A 19,932-nucleotide genomic window follows, 5' to 3' on the forward strand; every position below is an offset into this window, starting at 1 on the left:
AGTCTCTAAGGTGCCACAAGTCCTCCTTTTCTTATTGCTGTAGCTGTAGCCATTTGCATCCACATTTAGCTACAATCAGTGTTAAGAGGCCACGATAGAATCCTGCTGGGAGTGACTGAGGGTGATAATCTATATAGCACAGGCTCAGCCTGCAGGGGCATTCAAAGAAGCTCTGCTCACAATGGGACACCAAGCCAGGCTATTGTTCCAGCTGGTGTGGTTTGGACTTCACTGTGAACAAAACCTAAAGGAGCCCACTTGTTAAACTGGTTGGCTGCTGGCTTCTTGGGAATGGTTTAGTCAGTGAACTCGAGCCTTCTCTGTTACAAACTGGAAAAGGCAATTTAGCAAACTGAATGCAACACAGGGAAGCATGATCTAAAATCTGCTATTAGCAGTTAAGCAGATTTGTTACATTGGCTGCAATTATTTTCAGCTCATGCCGTTAAGTTTACTTCAATTACTGCCCAAGGGCTTGAGAATTAGACCCACACTGCATATGGCAGAGAGAAATCCCTTCAGCTTGGGCCGGGGTGTTCCAGCAGCAAGATTCAAAATGCATCTCTAGATATAGACACTTCTAAGAACCACAAGCACTTCCCAAGATTAACTTGGAGACTCTTCAACACTGGGGGCCAAAGTCAGTCTAGTTTTTCTACCTAGAATATGGTCATCCACTTGGAATGTATGGCTAGAAAGGACACAAGATCAACAAAAGCCTCTAACATTTAAAAAAAGCTGATGGTTCCAATTGACAGTTCCTTAGACTCTTGCTGTTTCTTTAGCTACAATGCAGTAGCTTCTCATTTCCTGTTCAGCTATCTGGCCAATGAGGACAGCTCAGATCTTTGTAATAGCACAGGTAAGAAAAAACAGACTGAGTTCATACGAACAGATGAGAAAAGGGATGTGAAGAGGAATGGTTGCAAAGGGGAAGATGGCTGGTTATAAAGCACAGGACAGAGTATCAGGAGATCTGAACTCTATTGTATCACCTTGGGTAAGTCACTTCATCTCACTGTGCCTCACTTTCCCCTAAACCACAGGGGGGTCATAAGATTACATTTCATTAATGTTTTTAAAGCATGCAGAGATCCTCAGATACAGAGTGCTACAGACATGCAGAAAAAGAAAAGATGCCAGTTGCATTTCCAAGGAAGGTATGCAGACAAAAAGTATCAAGATTATTTCAGGAAGAGGCAAGTACACATCTCTTGCTGCAGTTTTCTCAATTCTTCAGAGCAGAAGACAGCTTTTAATTCCAAGTGAGACAATGAATACTCTAAAAAAGAAAAGGAGTACTTGTGGCACCTTAGAGACTAACCAATTTATTTGAGCATGAGCTTTCGTGAGCTACAGCTCACTTCATCGGATGCATTCCACGGTATGCATCCGATGAAGTGAGCTGTAGCTCACGAAAGCTCATGCTCAAATAAATTGGTTAGTCTCTAAGGTGCCACAAGTACTCCTTTTCTTTTTGCGAATACAGACTAACACGGCTGTTACTCTGAAACCAATGAATACTCTGTTCTCATCAAACATGAGAACATTACATTTTAATAGCCTAGTTTCCATCAGAACCATTTACTGGCCTCAGGGCTACACTAATATGACACCCGCTACTTCACAGATAGAACAGACAGACGCACCATGTGGCCTGTGGAGCTGCCTTGCTTGGAAACAGCTGCCTGGTATTTTGCCATTCTATCCTTTATTGAAGTTTCTGTTAGGGGAGGCATCTCCAGGTTTCTTCTAGTCTCTGGCTTGTCTGGGCTGAATGTTGGAGAGCTACACACCAGGTGATCTGGAACAAGGAGGTTATATGGTTAGAGTAACCTTATAAGTGAAGCACTGAACAGTAAAATCTTCCGTTCAAAGAGATTCAGGTCTTTTTGTCCTCCACTCTCAAAACACATGGGAATCCCAAACTTGAGAGGTGTTCTATCCCATGGCTTATGCTATACCAGGGGGACCAGTCTACCCCAGCAAATACAACTGAATACGAAAAGCAGCACCTCAGAAAGTGCAGTTAACATCTGCTTTCGCACAATCCAGCCAGTAAACTCCTCAGCAGTAAAGACAGTAAAAACAATCTGTACTTGGAAGAATATATAGGCATTATCAAGCAGATAGCAGGTGAGAAGTGCTGAGAACAAATGGGTTCAATTATATTTAACCCAGAGAAGAATGGTAATGCAAGACTGTTCATTACACCAATAATGTACCCAGGGTTTTTTTGGGAATCTGATGGAGGAAGAGAAGGGAAGGCACATAGGGTTATTTAAAAAAAAAAAAAAAAAACAAGTGAAAGCTTAACCCTACACTACTAACAAATCCCCAAATATACCACTTACATGGTGTCTTCCATCTGAAGATCTCAAAGCAAAACACTTCATAAACAACTAAACCTAATTTCATATCATGCTGGCAAGATGGGCAGGAGCTATCCATTTTACAGAGCAGGAGATGGAAGAACAGAGATTAGGCATTTTGTCCAAAGCCACAGTGGTAGATCTGTTAATAGGACCCAGATCTCTTAACTCCCAGTGCTCTGTCACAGATTACCAAGTCATCCTTTCTGCACATCAGTTCACCACTATCTTACAGCCTTTATTTTAGACAGGGAAAAGATTTAAGGGCCCAGCACCTCTGATTATTCAACTACCTCACTTCCCAGTTAAGGTCCATTTACATAATAGTTTTGACCACGATGTGGAGAACTAGAAATGAAGAGACCTTTCACTAACTAACCCAGCCTCAAATGAAAATTTCATTTGAATTTAGAAGGCACGTTTTAATAGGGTGTACACTGGTAAGAATTGGTACCTTTCATTGCTCTCTAGCCTGGCTCAGATAAGGGTATTGTTTACAGCATTAGGAAGTAAAGTTCAATGCTAGCCATAGGCTGGAAACATAGGTGTTGCATTTAAAGCTATTGTTCTAACAAAAGCTGTTTGAAGATACCTGTACAACAAGGTAGTGCTCATCAGTCAAGAATTCCATAGCAGGTGTATAAATTTTGGAGGGATTTAAAGCAACATGAAGAATTTCACACTACTGGGTCACAAGGGAAATACTGGCAGGCAGGGAATTAGGGACAAGAGTGTTTATTTCTCTGGTTTCTAAATTAAGCTGCTTCTTCTCGTAGAAAATAAAAAGTACCATCTAATAGAAAATGGGACTAGGAATCAAGAGATATGGCTTCTATTAGCTCTGCTATGAAGTTTTTTCTCCCATGCCTCAGTTTCTCTGTAGGATCCCAGAGAAAGATACAGGGTGCAAGGATATTACGTTAAAAAAAAATCTTAGTTTATTAGTCTTGATAAATATCATCATCAATAATTCCTAGTTCTTATCTAGCACTTATCAGTAGACGTCAAAGCACTTTACAAAGGAGGTCAGTATCATTATTTCCATTTTACAGTCTTGCAACTTGCCCAAGGTCACCCAGCAGGAGAGTGGCGGAGTAGGGAATAAGAACCCAGCTCCTTTTAGTCCCAGTCCTGTGCTCAAGGGCCACACTGCCTTGAGCCTCAGATGGAAGGCATTCTGTCTCCTTCCTCTGTCAGACATTATTCCCCTCCTGTTACATGCACAAAAGGGAGTTGTTTTAATGCACAGGCCCAAATGGCTCAAGACTAATCAACCTGAAGCATTATGGCTCCTCTCTCCAGAGCAGATGTCAAGGTCCTCTGAAGAGAAGCTGTTTTCAGAGATTCTCCTGCTACCTGCAGTCCTACTCTGGTCCCGAAAAATCTGTAAGACAAAAACCCACCTATGAGGTGTTTGGACAAGGCAGAGATTGTTGTGCATAATCCTTTAAGATGCATAGGTGTCTCTAGCAAATCTCCTTTACTGGACTAAACAAATCTAGCACATGACGTCCTATTTAAGCAATATCAAGTTTGGTCACAGGATACCTACCTCTCCAGACATATCCACAGATGCCTTTTGATTGTGAAAGACAACTAGAATGCCACATGTTAGATATCCACAACATATCCTACAAGCTAGATGTCCAGGGAAGGAGATATATAAGCACTCATACCAGTTTATAAATTAACAGTTTACAAGCTCAGTAACAATCGTTTCATCAAGATATGAAATTAAGAGAGAAATAGGTGTTAAGATACCAATACATCAGCATTACCATTCAGTAACTACAAAGGAGAACAAAAACTTTAGCTTATGACTACAGTTACATTTGATAGCAGTCAATAAGTACAACCTATCAGAGTCAGACTGACCCCCAAATTAGGTCTGGTAGTCAGGCTGACACTTCAATAGGATGGTGCTAGACAGAAATAGCCTCAGATCTCCAGAATAAACCACCAACCACATGGTTGTGACGCTGGATGTAACGCCGCTATATAAATCCACGGTACACCCACACCTTGAATACCATGTGCAGATCTGGTCGCTCCGTCTCAAAAAAGTTATTAGAATTGGAAAAGGTGCAGAGAAGGGCAACAAAAAAAAAATGATGAGGGGTATGGAACAAGTCCCATTTGAAGAGAGATTAAAAAGTCTGGGACTTTTCAGTTTAAAAAAAGAGACGACTAAGGGGGGATAGGAGAGAGGTCTATAAAAATCCTGAATGGTGTGGAGAAAGCGAATAAGGAAGTGTTATTTACCCTTTCACATAACACAAGAAGCAAGGGTCACCCAATGAAATTAATAGGCAACAGGTTTAAGACAAACAAAAGGAAGTACTTAGTCACACAACTCAGTGTTGGCCTGTGAAACTCACTGCCACGGGATGTTGTGAAGGCCAAAACTATAACTGGGTTCAAAAAAAAAAAAGTTCCTGGAGGATAGGTCCATCAATGACAATTAGCCAAGATGGTCAAGGATGCAACCCCATGCTCTGGCTGTCCCAAAGCCTGACTGCCAGACGCTGGGATAGGATGACAAGATGGATCACTCAATTACTTACTGCCTTGTTCATTCTGAAGCATCCAACATTGACCACTGTTAGAAGACAGATACTGAGCTAGATGGACCATCGATCTGACCCAGTATGGCCATTCTTATGCCAGGGTGTTTTGTACTAGCAGCAAACACAGATGTTCTGGTCAGTTCCTTCAGATTTGATACATATTTGCTCCAATCAACCCTCAAATGGCTCCCTATACAACTTTTTAGTGCACAATAAAAAAATCTAACGATTATAGAAATAAGTTTCAACAGCTCTTCTAAATGCTCTGTCGTGTGCACAGTTTAGTTTGCCTACACCAAAATTGGATGTTTTCACAGCTGAAAGTCAACCTATAAAAACAGCATGAGGTGATGAGAGCTCTCTTCTCCCCAGGAAGAGTTAAGTCTCAGAGCCCACTGGAAATTGAGGGGGTGCGGGGGCGGGGATTTGGCAAGACACTCCGACCACACATTTCTTTTCCTGCTTCCAACAAGTCTCATTTTGCTGGTCACCAAACTGATAGAAATTCCAGTTTTATACTTAGAGCTGTACTGTAAGATAATCCCTGTGAAAAATCAGGCTTCTTTAGCACATAGAACAGGAACTTCACCAGGAAAGGAAAACGCAGTTGGAAAAATCCCTTGTTTTCCATTAGCAAGTTTAGAAATTTTATATTTCTATAGTTTAGGAAACTGGTAATGTTTCTTACTGGAAAAGCATTTTATTGACACAAATCTTTTCCTTCTGGTGAAGGTATTGATAGATGCACCCAAGTGGAGCCTACGCTCTTCTAGGAATTTGCAGACTCCTCAGTCATCTCCAAGATTTGCTTGCACGTTCCTGTTGAGTTCCACCACCACAGAGCCAACACTCTGAAGTGCTTGAAACCCTACAGTTTGGGATTAAAGTACAGACAACAGTTTCTCTTTTCTCCCAGTAGATGAAACAGTATTTTAGGCTGAGATTTTCAGGAGAGTGCTGCTAATGGAACAGTACTAAGGGGCGGTGGTAAGGGAGAAGGTGAACTTCAGATGCATTAGCCCATTGAAAGATCCTACTAGCATAAATCTGGAGACATATTTGACATCTAGTTTGCAATGTTAAACACAAAGTTCATGCTTCTTTATACTGGGTGTGGTTGGCAGAAAGGAAGGTGGAACAAACAAGTTCTTACAACAGCACAGTATGACCCAGGAAGAAAGTTTAATTGGTCAGGTAAATGCATCTGGAAATACGAAAGAATAGTAGTTCTCTCTTAAACCAGAAGCTCTCAGCTACATAACTAAATCTTGTGAGTATCTGGATTCCATTCTCATTTAGATGACAAACAATCCTTTCTAAAAACAGAGATGCATACATCTAGAAGCTTGCTTGAGTTCCTTAAGGAGTAGTTTCCTCCTCCTCTCTCTCCTCCCCACATCCCCCATCCTCCTTCCTGCCAGCAGACTGGAACTGATTTGAACAAACTTGCCCTGAAATCTTCACTCAGATTATGTAGACTAAACACATCAACAGAAATAAAATAAAAAACTAAGGTTTCCTGAAACTTAAGGTAATATTCTTTCATGATGCTTTGAAAACAGATTGGGCAAAATACTCCCAAGTGCTGTAATTCATTCCATTATGCATGAAAGCACACTGTACTGGCTATCCTATCAACCAGAGCAAAACCTGGTCACAGTCCACAAGGAGCTTACAATCTAGAGACATGTGCTAAAGAAACTATGGTTCTGGTTAGCAGGGAGTTGAGGGATTCAAAGTTTGAGAGGTATAGTCCTTTCTTTTGTTCATCTTATGCCATCATGAGAACAAATGGACACTAGTTATAGGGCAAAAAGAAAAGGAGTACTTGTGGCACCTTAGAGACTAACCAATTTATTTGAGCATAAGCTTTCGTAAGCTACAGCTCACTTGATGAAGTGAGCTGTAGCTCACGAAAGCTTATGCTCAAATAAATCGGTTAGTCTCTAAGGTGCCACAAGTACTCCCTTTTTTTCTCCTTACAATGTGTATGATAATCAAGTTGGGCCATTTCCAACACAAATCCAGGTTCTCTCCCCCTCCCCCCCACCACACACACACACAAGCCCACTCTTCTGTTGGTAATAGCTTATCTAAGGGGGGGAGGGGTAGGAAAAAACAAGGGGAAATAGGTTACCTTGCATAATGACTTAGCCACTCCCAGTCTCTAGTCAAGCCTAAGTTAATTGTATCCAATTTGCAAATGAATTCCAATTCAGCAGTCTCTCGCTGGAGCCTGGATTTGAAGTTTTTTTGTTGTAATATTGCAACTTTCATGTCTGTAATCGCATGACCAGAGAGATTGAAGTGTTCTTCGACTGGTTTATGAATGTTATAGTTCTTGACATCTGATTTGTGTCCATTTATTCTTTTATGTAGAGACTGTGCAGTTTGACCAATGTACATGGCAGAGGGGCATTGCTGGCACATGATGGCATATATCACATTGGTGGACGTGCAGGTGAACGAGCCTCTGATAGCGTGGCTGATGTTATTAGGCCCTGTGATGGTGTCCCCTGAATAGATATGTGGGCACAGTTGGCAACGGGCTTTGTTGCAAAGATAGGTTCCTGGGTTAGTGGTTCTGTTGTGCGGTATGTGGTTGCTGGTGAGTATTTGCTTCAGGTTGGGGGGCTGTCTGTAGGCAAGGACTGGCCTGTCTCCCAAGATTTGAGAGAGTGTTGGGTCATCCTTCAGGATAGGTTGTAGATCCTTAATGCGTTGGAGGGGTTTTAGTTGGGGGCTGAAGGTGATGGCTAGTGGCGTTCTGTTATTTTCTTTGTTAGGCCTGTCCTGTAGTAGGTGACTTCTGGGTACTCTTCTGGCTCTATCAGTCTGTTTTTTCACTTCTGCAGGTGGGTATTGTAGTTGTAAGAATGTTTGATAGAGATCTTGTAGATGTTTGTCTCTATCTGAGGGGTTGGAGCAAATGCGGTTGTATCGCAGAGCTTGGCTGTAGACGATGGATCGTGTGGTATGGTCAGGGTGAAAGCTGGAGGCATGTAGGTAGGAATAGCGGTCAGTAAGTTTCCGGTATAGGGTGGTGTTTATGTGACCATCATTTATTAGCACTGTAGTGTCCAGGAAGTGGATCTCTTGTGTGGACTGGACCAGGCTGAGGTTGATGGTGGGATGGAAATTGTTGAAATCATGGTGGAATTCCTCAAGGGCTTCTTTTCTATGGGTCCAGATGATGAAGAGGTCATCAATGTAGCACAAGTAGAGTAGGGGCTTTAGGGGACGAGAGCTGAGGAAGCGTTGTTCTAAATCAGCCATAAAAATGTTGGCATACTGTGGGGCCATGCGGGTACCCATAGCAGTGCCGCTGATCTGAAGGTATACATTGTCCCCAAATGTGAAATAGTTATGGGTAAGGACAAAGTCACAAAGTTCAGCCACCAGGTTAGCCGTGACATTATCGGGGATAGTGTTCTTGACGGCTTGTAGTCCATCTTTGTGTGGAATGTTGGTGTAGGGGGCTTCTACATCCATAGTGGCCAGGATGGTGTTATCAGGAAGATCACCGATGGATTGTAGTTTCCTCAGGAAGTAAGTGGTGTCTCGAAGGTAGCTGGGAGTGCTGGTAGCGTAGGGCCTGAGGAGGGAGTCTACATAGCCAGACAATCCTGCTGTCAGGGTGCCAATGCCTGAGATGGGGTGCCCAGGATTTCCAGGTTTATGGATCTTGGGTAGTAGATTACCAACAGGAGAGTGGGTTTGTGTGTGGGGGGGGGGGGTGAGAGAAAACCTGGATTTGTGCTGGAAATGGCCCAACTTGATTATCATACACATTGTAAGGAGAGTGATCACTTTAGATAAGCTATTACCAACAGGAGAGTGGGGTGGGGGAAGGTATTTTTTCATGCTTTGTGTATAAAAAGATCTTCTGCAGTTTCCACAGTATGCATCCGATGAAGTGAGCTGTAGCTCACGAAAGCTTATGCTCAAATAAATTGGTTAGTCTCTAAGGTGCCACAAGTACTCCTTTTCTTTTTGCGAATACAGACTAATACGGCTGTTACTCTGAAACCTAGTTATAGGGCAGTAAGTTTAGAATAGAGGGAAATACCACTTTACTCAGTATATTGTCAAACTGGAATTCACTGCAGCAGGAAATCAGACTCAAATACTGGAAGTAGACCATGTCATGACTGTAGCTATGCAGCAACATAACAAGTGTACTAAAGTCTCAAGCCAATCACCTCCTCAGCCCTCCCCAACAACTGTACATATGCATTTGGGGGGGAGGGAGGAAGGACTGGGGAGGAATACCTTCACCTGAAGGATCAAGTATTGACTACTTGGAGGGAAGATACCTAACTGATTAGCTAATGATCCGATTCTGTAAGGCACTTGCCACAAACTCGCTGTGACACCTTGGGCAAAGTACTATACTTTGCTGCACCTCAGTTTCCCCATCTGTAAAATGGAGTATGCAAAAAACCCCCAAAAACACAAAAAAACCACCAATCTCTGGGAAGCCCCAGGTTCTTGGGTGAAAGATTCTGTAAGTGCAGCGCTGCCATTCCATTTGGTCTTTTGCCAAACAACTCATCTTGCTTTAGGCAAACCATGCCTAATTTATATAGCACCATAAGAATAAAAGTCACTGCATAGTAGATTAACAGTGTCAAAAAGAACAAGTTCCTGCCTCAAAACAATAGAAAGGGACAATCGTATCTTAATGCTTAGATGGGATGTTTTAGGTTATGCTCCCCGTGACTTTCTTCTACTACTTGCGCTTGTGTGCCTTATTTGATGTGAGTCACTGGGACACTCTGAAGTATCTTTGAAACTGCCAAAGACTTGAGACTTTAGAACCAATAAGTAATAAAGGAAAGCTGGTCTTTTGCTTCAGGCATCATTGAGTCCCACACCCTCTTCAGCAGGCTGCTACTGATGTGCTTAGAAGTACTTTCTTCCCAAAGATGCAATAAAAATTTGTCTTGCTTCTGAGATTCAGAAGCTGGATCAAAATCTGAATAGAAAAGAAGAACTGGGCTCGTACAGGTAGTGCGGCATCCCTGGGCAAAATTTAATCCAGCCATTTTTTGGTTGTTTTGAGAGTCGGGATAGTTTTGTTTCTACAAACAGATGCAGGTGAGGACATAAGGGGCAGAGACAGTCAGAAGCATCAATTTAGGAGCTATCCATGTTGAATTACAGAACTCAGCACATTGCACTTTGTAACTACCTAGACTTGTGCTGCTTCTCCAGTTGTTCCCTACTTGAATGCAACTAAAGTATATTCCTATGCTGCATGACAATCTGCATATTATCACCCTCATACCCCTTAAAATTTCCAGGGCCAGAAAACTTACAGTAGTGCTTTTTAGTTGCAACAAAGGCCTTTCCTCTTCATTTTAAAAAACGTAGGCATTTTACTTGATAAGTTGGATTGAGGGGAAAAAAAGGCATGTGCAAAATGAATTCTGCGTGGGCAGAGTTGGAATTTAAGGGAAGAATCCCTCAAAGTTTCAGGACTTGCTGTGACAGTATTTCAAATAACTTATCTATGACATACAGTTACCAATTCCAGTTGTTGAAGATGAGTAGTTTGGTCAGCTCAAAAACACTTCCTTCCCCCCATGCTCAGATACAGTTACTCAAGTTTGCCTGGAAAACTGGTACTTTCCTGTGGAGTTTTCATGTGCTCTGGGAACTTGTGCCCCCGAGATTGAATTCCTGAGAAGAAATCTCCAAAGTCACACCTTGCTACTGCTCCTTGTAATTAGCAAAAAGAAAAGGAGTACTTGTGGCACCTTAGAGACTAACCAATTTATTTGAGCATAAGCTTTCGTGAGCTACAGCTCACTTCATCGATGACGTGAGCTGTAGCTCACGAAAGCTCATGCTCAAATAAATTGGTTAATCTCTAAGGTGCCACAAGTACTTCATTTCTTTCTGCGAATACAGACTAACATGGCTGCCACTCTGAAACTTGTAATTAGCACCGTACGGATGGAGTCAATAGCAAAGGCAGCTCTTAAAAACATTAATGAAGACTAAGAACTCAGATTTAAACAGTTACTGTGAGAAACCGTTTTTAATGCCTATATTCAGCCTAACCCAAAGATTCTGTCCCCCAAGACCCTCATTTATTTAATATCTAAAGTAAATATCTTCCCTGTCCAAGATTTTTCTTTGTTTTACTGAATGATCTAATAAAACCATCCGGAGTAAAAGAAAGCCAGAAATATAAGGAATTATGGGAAAACTGGAGAATCCACCAGCATCAAGGCCCCAGGACTCTGTTGTAAGTCACTGGCATATGCAACTCATTTTCTAGTTAAGCAATTCTCCCTGGGGACAAAATTGCAGTCCACATGCAGGATCAAATTTCATGAGCAATTGTAGGAAAATGCAAGCCCTGTGCGTTTGCAAGTCAAAACTCGCAAAGGCGTGAGCTCGTCTAGCTATTTTCCCTGAGAGAGGATTTTCTCTAATAGGAAACATTTATTAAGATACACAGATGAGAGGATAGCAAAAAAGAGATGGAGTTTCAGCTCAGTACACTATACAGTAAGCCCTTAGACTTTTCTTGTAGCTTTGGCAGACCTTCCTGTCCCACAGCAGCGGGTGTTAAGCTATTCACAAAGGGAGCTTAATAGTTTTTTTTTTTACAACTAACATTTAAATGACTCACTGCTCAGTGCCCACAGGAGAAATTAAGAAGCAGTCAGCCCCACCTTGCTCCAAAAAAAAAAAAAAAAAATTTACTCAAATACCAGTCCATTCTGTATTTTCAATTGGATCCAACCAAAAATGAGAGAAATAATCTATCCATCCTAGATTAACATGTTAAAAGAAGAATTCACTACTATTGTAGAACTGCAACGCAGAGTTGCAAAAAGAAAAGGAGTACTTGTGGCACCTTAGAGACTAACCAATTTGAGCATAAGCTTTTGTGAGCTACAGCTCACTTCATCGGATGCTGTAGCTCACAAAAGCTTATGCTCAGATAAATTGGTTAGTCTCTAAGGTGCCACAAGTACTCCTTTTCTTTTTGCGGATACAGACTAACACGGCTGCTACTCTGAAACAGAGTCGGTGAGTCGAGGTAATATATTTTATTGGCCCAACTTCTGTTGGTGAGACAAGCTTTGAAGTCCTGTGTAAGCTCAAAAACTTGTCTCTCTCAGCAACAGAAGTTGGTCCAATCATAAAAAAATAAAATAAAATAAAGATATTACCTCACCCATCTTGTCTCTCTAATATCCTAGGACCAACACAGTTACAAGATTGCATACATGGAGAGTCAGCGACATCCATAGAGTGTTCAGCTCTTTAGCACCAATCACTTCAAGATACATTTTTCAGCTTCAGTAATAAAACAAAACTGCCATTTGTACAGTTAATAGCTCTGAACCACCCCCTGCAGAGAGTTTTCAGATGCCCAGGAGGCAGTTAATTTTTAGCCTCTTAAGGTCTGAAGTTATACAATCCTTACCTTTGTTTGAGTTGCTTCGCCCTTCTCAAACATCATCTTTAGTTTGTTTAGTGGGATGCTATATTTCTCTATCTTCCCTGATGAGTCCGGGTTTTCACTGGCCTCAGGTTTGCCTACTTGTCTGGATTCTCTTACACAATTTTCCATTTTATCACTCTCCAATGAGTGGATCTTAGACTCCTTGCTGTCAACACTTGGATATTTCAATTGGCCAAAGGCTCCAGAAGGCGATCGGAGTTGAGATCTAATATAGACCCTTGATATTTGGTCAGTTTCTGCTTCAGAAGCAGTGTTGGTTTCTACTCCAACACTGGGGCTGGCGACCTTCTGCCTAACCTCAGTACAGTTGCTTTGTAGCGTTTCCGTCCCAGACTGTGTTCCCAATATTGGATTCTCCCACTTCTTCTTTAACACACTCAGAGTCCCCCTTTTCAAATGAGGAGGAAGATTTTCTGTGTTCTAAAAACAACAAGAAGTTAATGCCAGTCAAACTGCCTGATGAAGCATTAAAGCACTTCTTTTCTGTACAAAAGGAAGCAAAGACTCAGTGCTGATCTTAGCCTGCTGCTCTTTCAGACAGCTGTGAATAGTTACAACTGTGCCACATGGAGAAAGCATCTAGGATAGGGGAGGGGGGAGAAGAGAAAAGCTAGGAGCCGAAGCAGGAAGTGATCAAACAGGATGGCCTTATAAGGAAAAAAAGGGAATCAGGTCTAATGAGAGTTAAATAAGACACAAAAGGCTTGAATCCACACACTAAGGAAATCTAACAGAAGCAATACTAGCGGACTTTAGACTGAGAGACTTATGTTAACAATGGGAAAAGCAGCCACATGTGGAGGGGTGCTATGCCAAACGTTGCAATGTTTCCATCTGCTCTAAGGGAAGCAGGGAGAACAATTAACTATCTATTCCAAGAACTAAAGATGATCTTTCAGAAACCACTATTACTTGGGATTTATGCATTTCACTTTCAGTTAGTGGCAGCATTTCAGTGCCAAGAGGGCTCTAAACACTGTATTTTAGACCACCCAATACAAATTAAACATTACAATTCTTCTGCATCCATTTATAAAATCTGATCATACACTGGAATATCTAATTCTTCTACTGAAGGTAACATTGTGATCCCTGAATGGCACATACTCATGCACATAAGTTATGTCCTACAAGCATTGCCACACCACCGCCATGAGCCAACAGAACGTATTCTGGGTTAGCTGGTAGTGACCCACAGCAATACTGCCCCTCAGATTCAAGTACCGTCAGACTACTTCTGCTCAACCGTGACTACCCCACATACGAACAACAGAACCCCGCATTTAGCAAATTCACATCTAACACCTGCCAGCGCTGCGTTTTTGTGGTCTGCTCTTTATGGATCCTACCACAAGTGAAACTAACTGCAAGTAGAACAGGTCTGCAAGGCTTTAGGGAATTAAACAGGATTAGCAGCTATATTGGGATTTAAATCTCTCACCCCATTACTCTTCTAGTCACATTCTGAATGCTTCTTTACAAACTGACTAGAATTCACCTAAGCTTCAGGAAAAGATCAGTTTATTTGCTCGCTGTATTTAAAGCAAGTAGCAAAGTTGTAGGGAAAAATGGCACAGTGTATTAAAGAGGTAAAAAAGGTCCCCCACATGAAGGGTTTTCAGAACAGAATTAGACACTGAAGTTCCTGCAGCTAGAGTTTCCTTGAATCCCAGGTGCACTGCTGCATATGGAGTTCTGGCATGCCTCATACCATGAGTCATTCTGTGCTTAGGCTCTGCTTTGCCCTGCCCATACAAGTGATGCAATGGCTTCCAGTAGTGAGCTGGCATTCTTCCCTATTCATGCTGAGAGAGGACTTCCCACAAAGCACCCCACAACTTGCTCCTATAAATAGGTTTAAATATAAATGTTTTAACCAAGAATTATTGTCCTACATGATCATCCAAAGACTTACTGAGACCTGACAGGATGGGAATGAAGGAGCACTGAACAGGCTCCTGCCTGGTCTCTCTTTCCCTGGCTACAGTGACCCAGAGAAAAGCCATGCAATGCTTACTAAGTGTGCTATCAAATTGCTCACCTATGACTGAGGAAGCATGCTCAGAGAGGGAATTGCTCATTCCTTCTGGACACGGTAGTTAACCCTGTACATTTTAAATGAAGAATAAGCAGAGATTCTGCTTGTAAATGCAGACTTGCCATTTTAGTGCATTCTCACTCACTAGAGTCCCCTGATCCCAGAGCAGTGGGAGGAAGTGAAACTGTAATAGAGCCAAACAGAATGGTGCTCTCTCCTCTCCCAAGGCAAGTCCAAATGATTTAAAATCTACTTCAGAGAAGGGTCCCCTAAATGGATTCTGCAGTTAGAAAGGAAGATAACAAATTAGAACTATTGGAAGCTGACAGCATCCCTTTAAGCTTCAAAGTATAGATAAGAAATGAGCAAACAAGAATAGAAACCATACCACTGCCTACAGCTCAGAACAGAGGTGGCCATTCATGTTTTGTGATTAGAACAGAGGACTCAGAGCCAGCTGCATCTTGGCTTCTACTTAGGACTGAACCAATGATTCAATGTGTGACCTGGGGCAAGTCACTTGACTTCCTTGTGCTTCAGTCAACCCAGTGCAAGAAGACAGGCCAAAAGCAAGCCCTTAGTGAAAAAAGGCAAACACTGCATCTGAGCCAAGTTTTCTTGCAAACACAAGGTACAAAAAAGCCACAGAGCACATATGGGTTGTTTAGCTTCCCTCAAGAGCAGCAGTCTCTGGAAAGGTGTAACATAGCTAGTCATCCTAATTTACATAATGCTTCTCATTCCAGAAGGATCATAAATACTTACATTTCTTTTTTTCTCTGCAGTAGCTTCTTCAGCTGCTTTCTGATACCTTTTGGGAAAGTGGGGGAGGGGAGAGGAAATTAAAAAAAAGATTTAACTGCATTACAAAGTTCCAAATACTTTGGTGGGAGCACATTCACCCTGCAACAAGGCTATTACATGCATTCCAGACCTCATGAACAAAAAAATGGAGATCTCAAACACTTATCGGTATGGCTGGTTGGTTGTCATGGAAAAAGTGGTAAGAGACACAAAAAAGTGTATGAACAAGGTACAGGGACAGGTTCTTTTGAGCAATACAACTCTTACAGACAAATAAGGTATTTTAAAGTCATTAAAAAACCCAGCATCCACCCCACACTTCATTACCCTGGACAGATAGAACCAAAGCCAAGAGATCGTGGAAGACCTTGTTCAGTTGGTTGCAAAGACTAAAAGAGAGCCCAAATAAACTGTAAAAAAGCCCTACGTTTTCCCACCAAAACATTGTAGCGACAACTTTATTTATGGTCATTAAAGTTCTACTTTTCAGAAGCAACGGATGGTAGCCTGTTTCCTATTTGGGTACATTTATATTCTGCCTCTGAATTCCCCAGTGTACCATTCAGGAGCCTTACAACTCCAGCTGTCTTGCAGTCACATCCATGTCATCATATCACTGGAATCAAACACACCACTTAGGTCTCTCTTGCCTGCTTGGGGCCTGATGCTGAAAGATGCTTAAGTAACCTAAGAACAGATTGCATATATCATCCTTATTATTCTCTAGCCTCTGAACATGTCATATGAGGGTTTTTAAAAAGTTAAATCACAAAACTGTTCGGAGGTTTAATTTTAAAGCCAAATTGTCACCAAGTTAAGGCCAGTTAGTGACATATTAGCAGATTTGAAAGGACATTATAAACTCACAGCTCTTCAAATATCTGCTGGTGCTACCCCATGACTAAACCTTATCTGGTGGCCTAATCCACTAGAAGAAAATCTTACCACCCCACCTATATTTGTACACTATCACTGATTTTTGTATCAGGCCATTTGTTACCCTGTGTGCTGGATTTGTGCATCTTGCATGGGAGGTTTCTCCCTCCCTCTCCTTTGTTAGTCTAAAGAAGCAGAAAGCCTGTGCTGCTCTCCCACCCCATAAACTGCATAAGCAACTTCCATTCTGCAGGACAGAAGAAAACCACACAAACGCCTGCGCTTGATGGATGTAGTTACGCTGGTCCAAGCCTTTGAGGATCTGGGATGTACTGTGCTACAAAGCTTCCAAGTTTGTCTTCCCAACACCGTTCCTTCATGGCAAGGCACGGAACTGAAGTGAGCAACTAACGGGGCGAGTCCCTTGTTGCTCTGCCTCTTCCTGGATAGACACACAAAGATGTACTGGAGAAAACAGACTGAAGATATGTCAGAGGGTAGGGTGGCCCTTTAAAGGAGCTGGCTTAGCCCCCACCTCTGACTGATTAGATGCATCCCAGGTGACTGACTGGATGTCAAGCATCGGGTGATCATCAGCAGATCACCTGATCGTCAGATAAAAGGCCAACAAACAGCTCAGTTGGGGACAGAAAGAGTGGCAGAGAACAGTTAGGCTGGTGCCCGAAGGCTATTTTATTTGGCTGCTGAAATGAAGTGCGTGCAGAGTAAAAGCCACTGCAAACACCTGACTCTGGGAAAGACAGACAGCCCCAGGTAGCTAACTTCCATGACAATGGAGCATGTGGCAGAAATACATTTGTGTAACCAGGAGCTCAGGCTTGTGCAGAGCCAAGACTTAACTGATTTTTCAAAATAAGGAATGTGATCAGTTTATGGAAACATGGGCAAAGATTATCAGCTCTGCATATCTGAGTGTAACTTCACTGGAGTCAGGGGAGCTGCAGCCACCGGTAGCATTGCAGAATTTGGACCTACTCTATCAATAGCAGCTCATTGGGGGAGGGGGACATTTATATTCCCCAAATTTAGTGTTTAATTTCTAGGAGAGTAAATTTGTCTCGTCTGTCTCATTTCTTTGCCGATTCTTTTGCCCATCACAACCCCTGAACACTAGCGATACCCAAAGAGTATCCATCACTGAAGCAAAGTACTGATTTCAGCGTGTCTGGTAACAAGTTTGGGTCTCTGCTGTTCAAAGGCGTGCACTACAGTTGTAGCCTACAAGGTAAGACGAGATGGTGAGGTTCTAGCATATTGGATTTATGTATTAGTTTTGCACATTTTGAAAGCTTTTGCTCAAATCCTGATTGGCCACTTGCAACAATTAACATGGTGATCTCATCCTACTCTATGAGAAATCTCTCCATTTTTGTACAACTGACTACTATTGCTGGATAAGCCCAGGACTGTAAATGGCAGGGCAACTGCATGGGTGGAACAAGGTTCTCAGGCAGAGTTGTGCATGAGACCCAACAATGGAATAGCAAGGGCATTATAGGCAAAGAGTGAGCTGCATTGGAAAAAATATCAGAAGACTGAAGAAGGCGGCAGCCTGGAAAGACATGGATGTTAAAGGCAGGGACTGAGGTATTGTGCCAGTATCGGAAAGGAGTCTGCACAATGCATGGTTTAAGTCTGCACTAACAGCCCCTCAATTTCACTAATAGTTAGTCACAAACTTAAACACAAGTTGAGAAGAGCCAGGCAGTTTGCATGGTATTTTGGGATATAAAAATGGTTTTAAAAGCAGTAGATTTAGCTGAAAGAGCTGTAGTAGGATTAGGTTTCCTGATGTGGATTTCAAGATTGGTGAACCCAGTGGTAACTGAAGTGTCCTTTTCCAAATAGCCCTGCCATTGCTTTCATGAGGGTAGGGAAGCCCTGCTTGGTTAAAGTATAGTGCGGTGAATTACTCCAGTAAATGCCATTTTAAAGGATTATTAAAGTTTAGCAAATTGACCAGGCTCAATTTCAAAATCACAGTTAGAGGCAACTGAATCACTGACGACGGACATAACAAGCATTTTCTTCCTTGCGCTCAACACTTCTAAAGAACAAAATAGCATGTTCCAGGAATGGACTAGAGATCAGTTATTTAAAAAATAATTCAGAGGAGCAGCCTCTCATGAGAGGCTTCCACACATCCCATTACCAGTTACAGAAGTTGATACCAGCCTATATTATTAAAATAGTCTGGGATTTTCAAAGCAGACTAAGGGAGTTAGGTGCCCAATTTACACTGAAGGTCCCACCTGTGGTGTGTACATTTCTCAAGTACCAATGACATGCATTTCCAGCAAGCACACTTAATGTAAGCGTTTGCTGAGTGGGGCTGCCTTCTTTCTTGGTTACAATAAAGCGTTATTGTTTGAATGGGAAACCAATCTAAGATTCCACAGTCTATCTTGCCTCTCTGCAAGTGAGCACTCCCCCAGTAAACAAAGATTACCACAGGCTAAGGGGGAGATCTGTGAAGAACCCTTTGTTAAAATACTGTTTCTAGACTAGCCCTTTTAACCCCTTGGGTTTCCTATCAGGAAATCCATCATTGGCAACTGTCAGTACCGGGCTTCAAACTGGAATTATGCTGTAGTTGTGAGAGGAGATCCTGCTCGCCACCATGCCTTGCAGGAAGTGTAGGACTGGTGAACTTTTCATCTCATACAAAGGATGCAAAGATCGGTTTCTGATGAAAGAGTAAATCCATGGGTGGTAGCTACTAAGCCCTAACTATGGATGCCTAATAGAATATCATGAATCAACCGTCAAGGTTGCACCTTCTCTTCCAGCAGGAGGGGGTGCTAGTGCTCACAATGGCAGCCGGAAAGGGGTATTGTAGTTCTATGGCTAATGCATCAGGATTTGCTAATTGCCTGAAGCACATTCTATGAGTATTTTATTGCACAGAGGATGGGGTTTAACTGAATTTTAAAAAGGTAAGCAGTGCAGACGGGGAATGGCCACCATCAGCTTGGAAGGTGTCAGCTGCTAGGCTACACACCTGTTTTTCAACTAAAGCCTCACAGCACTTACTTGGAGAATCTCTCAAGGAGAGCTGATGACTTATTCTTGTTGACTAGAGAAAGCTCTTTGGCAGTGATTCTCAAAGAGTGTGAAGTCCATTGTCTTCTGTTAAATGGAGATGGCTCCATCTTGTGAAAGCAGAAATATCTATGAAAAACAAAGCAAAGCAGAAATCAATATGAAATAGTGATCCAAAAAGGATTTGGACTGAGTGGCTACAAATTGTCAGTCTTTATTTGGGCACTACAAGCATGTTTCATATAATTGTTGCCAAGTAACAGTCACTGCAGGCTCCTTGGTTCAAGTGGATAAAAAAATTAAATCAATAGCTCTAGATTAAAAATCATATTCAAGGAACTTTATAATCTATTTTACTGGTAAAAACACTGACCATTGCAACAGAATGGGAAGAGAAGACAAGCTCAGAGTGAAGAGAGCGCTAACAGGAGACCCCCCACAATTCAGATCCATAGGCTCCATGGCACGAAAAGCTCCAGGAAGCCCTGCCTGCCCTTACCCAATCTGGCTTCTAAAACAAACCTTCAGGCATTTATATAAGAAGGTTAGAGTTATGAAACCTAAGAGGATGTAATTCCTATGCAAACATTGCTCATTTATTGTCATGGTCTTCAGATTTAATGCAGCAGCCGCTTCCTTTGTGAGTTGGAACAAGTCCTCTGCTCATGGACAGGACTGCAGACTTGATATTACAACAGCTCTCAGTTACCTAGAGGAATGGCT

General features: G+C 42.1%; 1 protein-coding gene across 4 annotated transcripts in view; it reads right to left on the minus strand.

The window, feature by feature from the left end:
• LIMA1 (LIM domain and actin binding 1) overlaps positions 1-19,932 on the minus strand; it is a 41,679-nt gene that overhangs the window by 13,017 nt on the left and 8,730 nt on the right. For all 4 annotated transcript variants that reach the window (XM_073318478.2, XM_073318479.2, XM_078849475.1 and 1 more), the window contains 5 exons: positions 19,201-19,338; positions 15,232-15,277; positions 12,390-12,848; positions 3,648-3,756; positions 1,650-1,804 (listed from right to left, as the gene is read on the minus strand). In XM_073318478.2, coding sequence (XP_073174579.1) covers positions 1,650-1,804; positions 3,648-3,756; positions 12,390-12,848; positions 15,232-15,277; positions 19,201-19,319 — 888 coding nt within the window. In that variant the 5' untranslated portion in view covers positions 19,320-19,338. The remainder of the gene's footprint in view (positions 1-1,649; positions 1,805-3,647; positions 3,757-12,389; positions 12,849-15,231; positions 15,278-19,200; positions 19,339-19,932) is intronic.

This window comes from Lepidochelys kempii, chromosome 20 (genome assembly GCF_965140285.1).
Source record: "Lepidochelys kempii isolate rLepKem1 chromosome 20, rLepKem1.hap1, whole genome shotgun sequence".
NCBI classification, from domain to species: Eukaryota; Metazoa; Chordata; order Testudines; family Cheloniidae; genus Lepidochelys; species Lepidochelys kempii.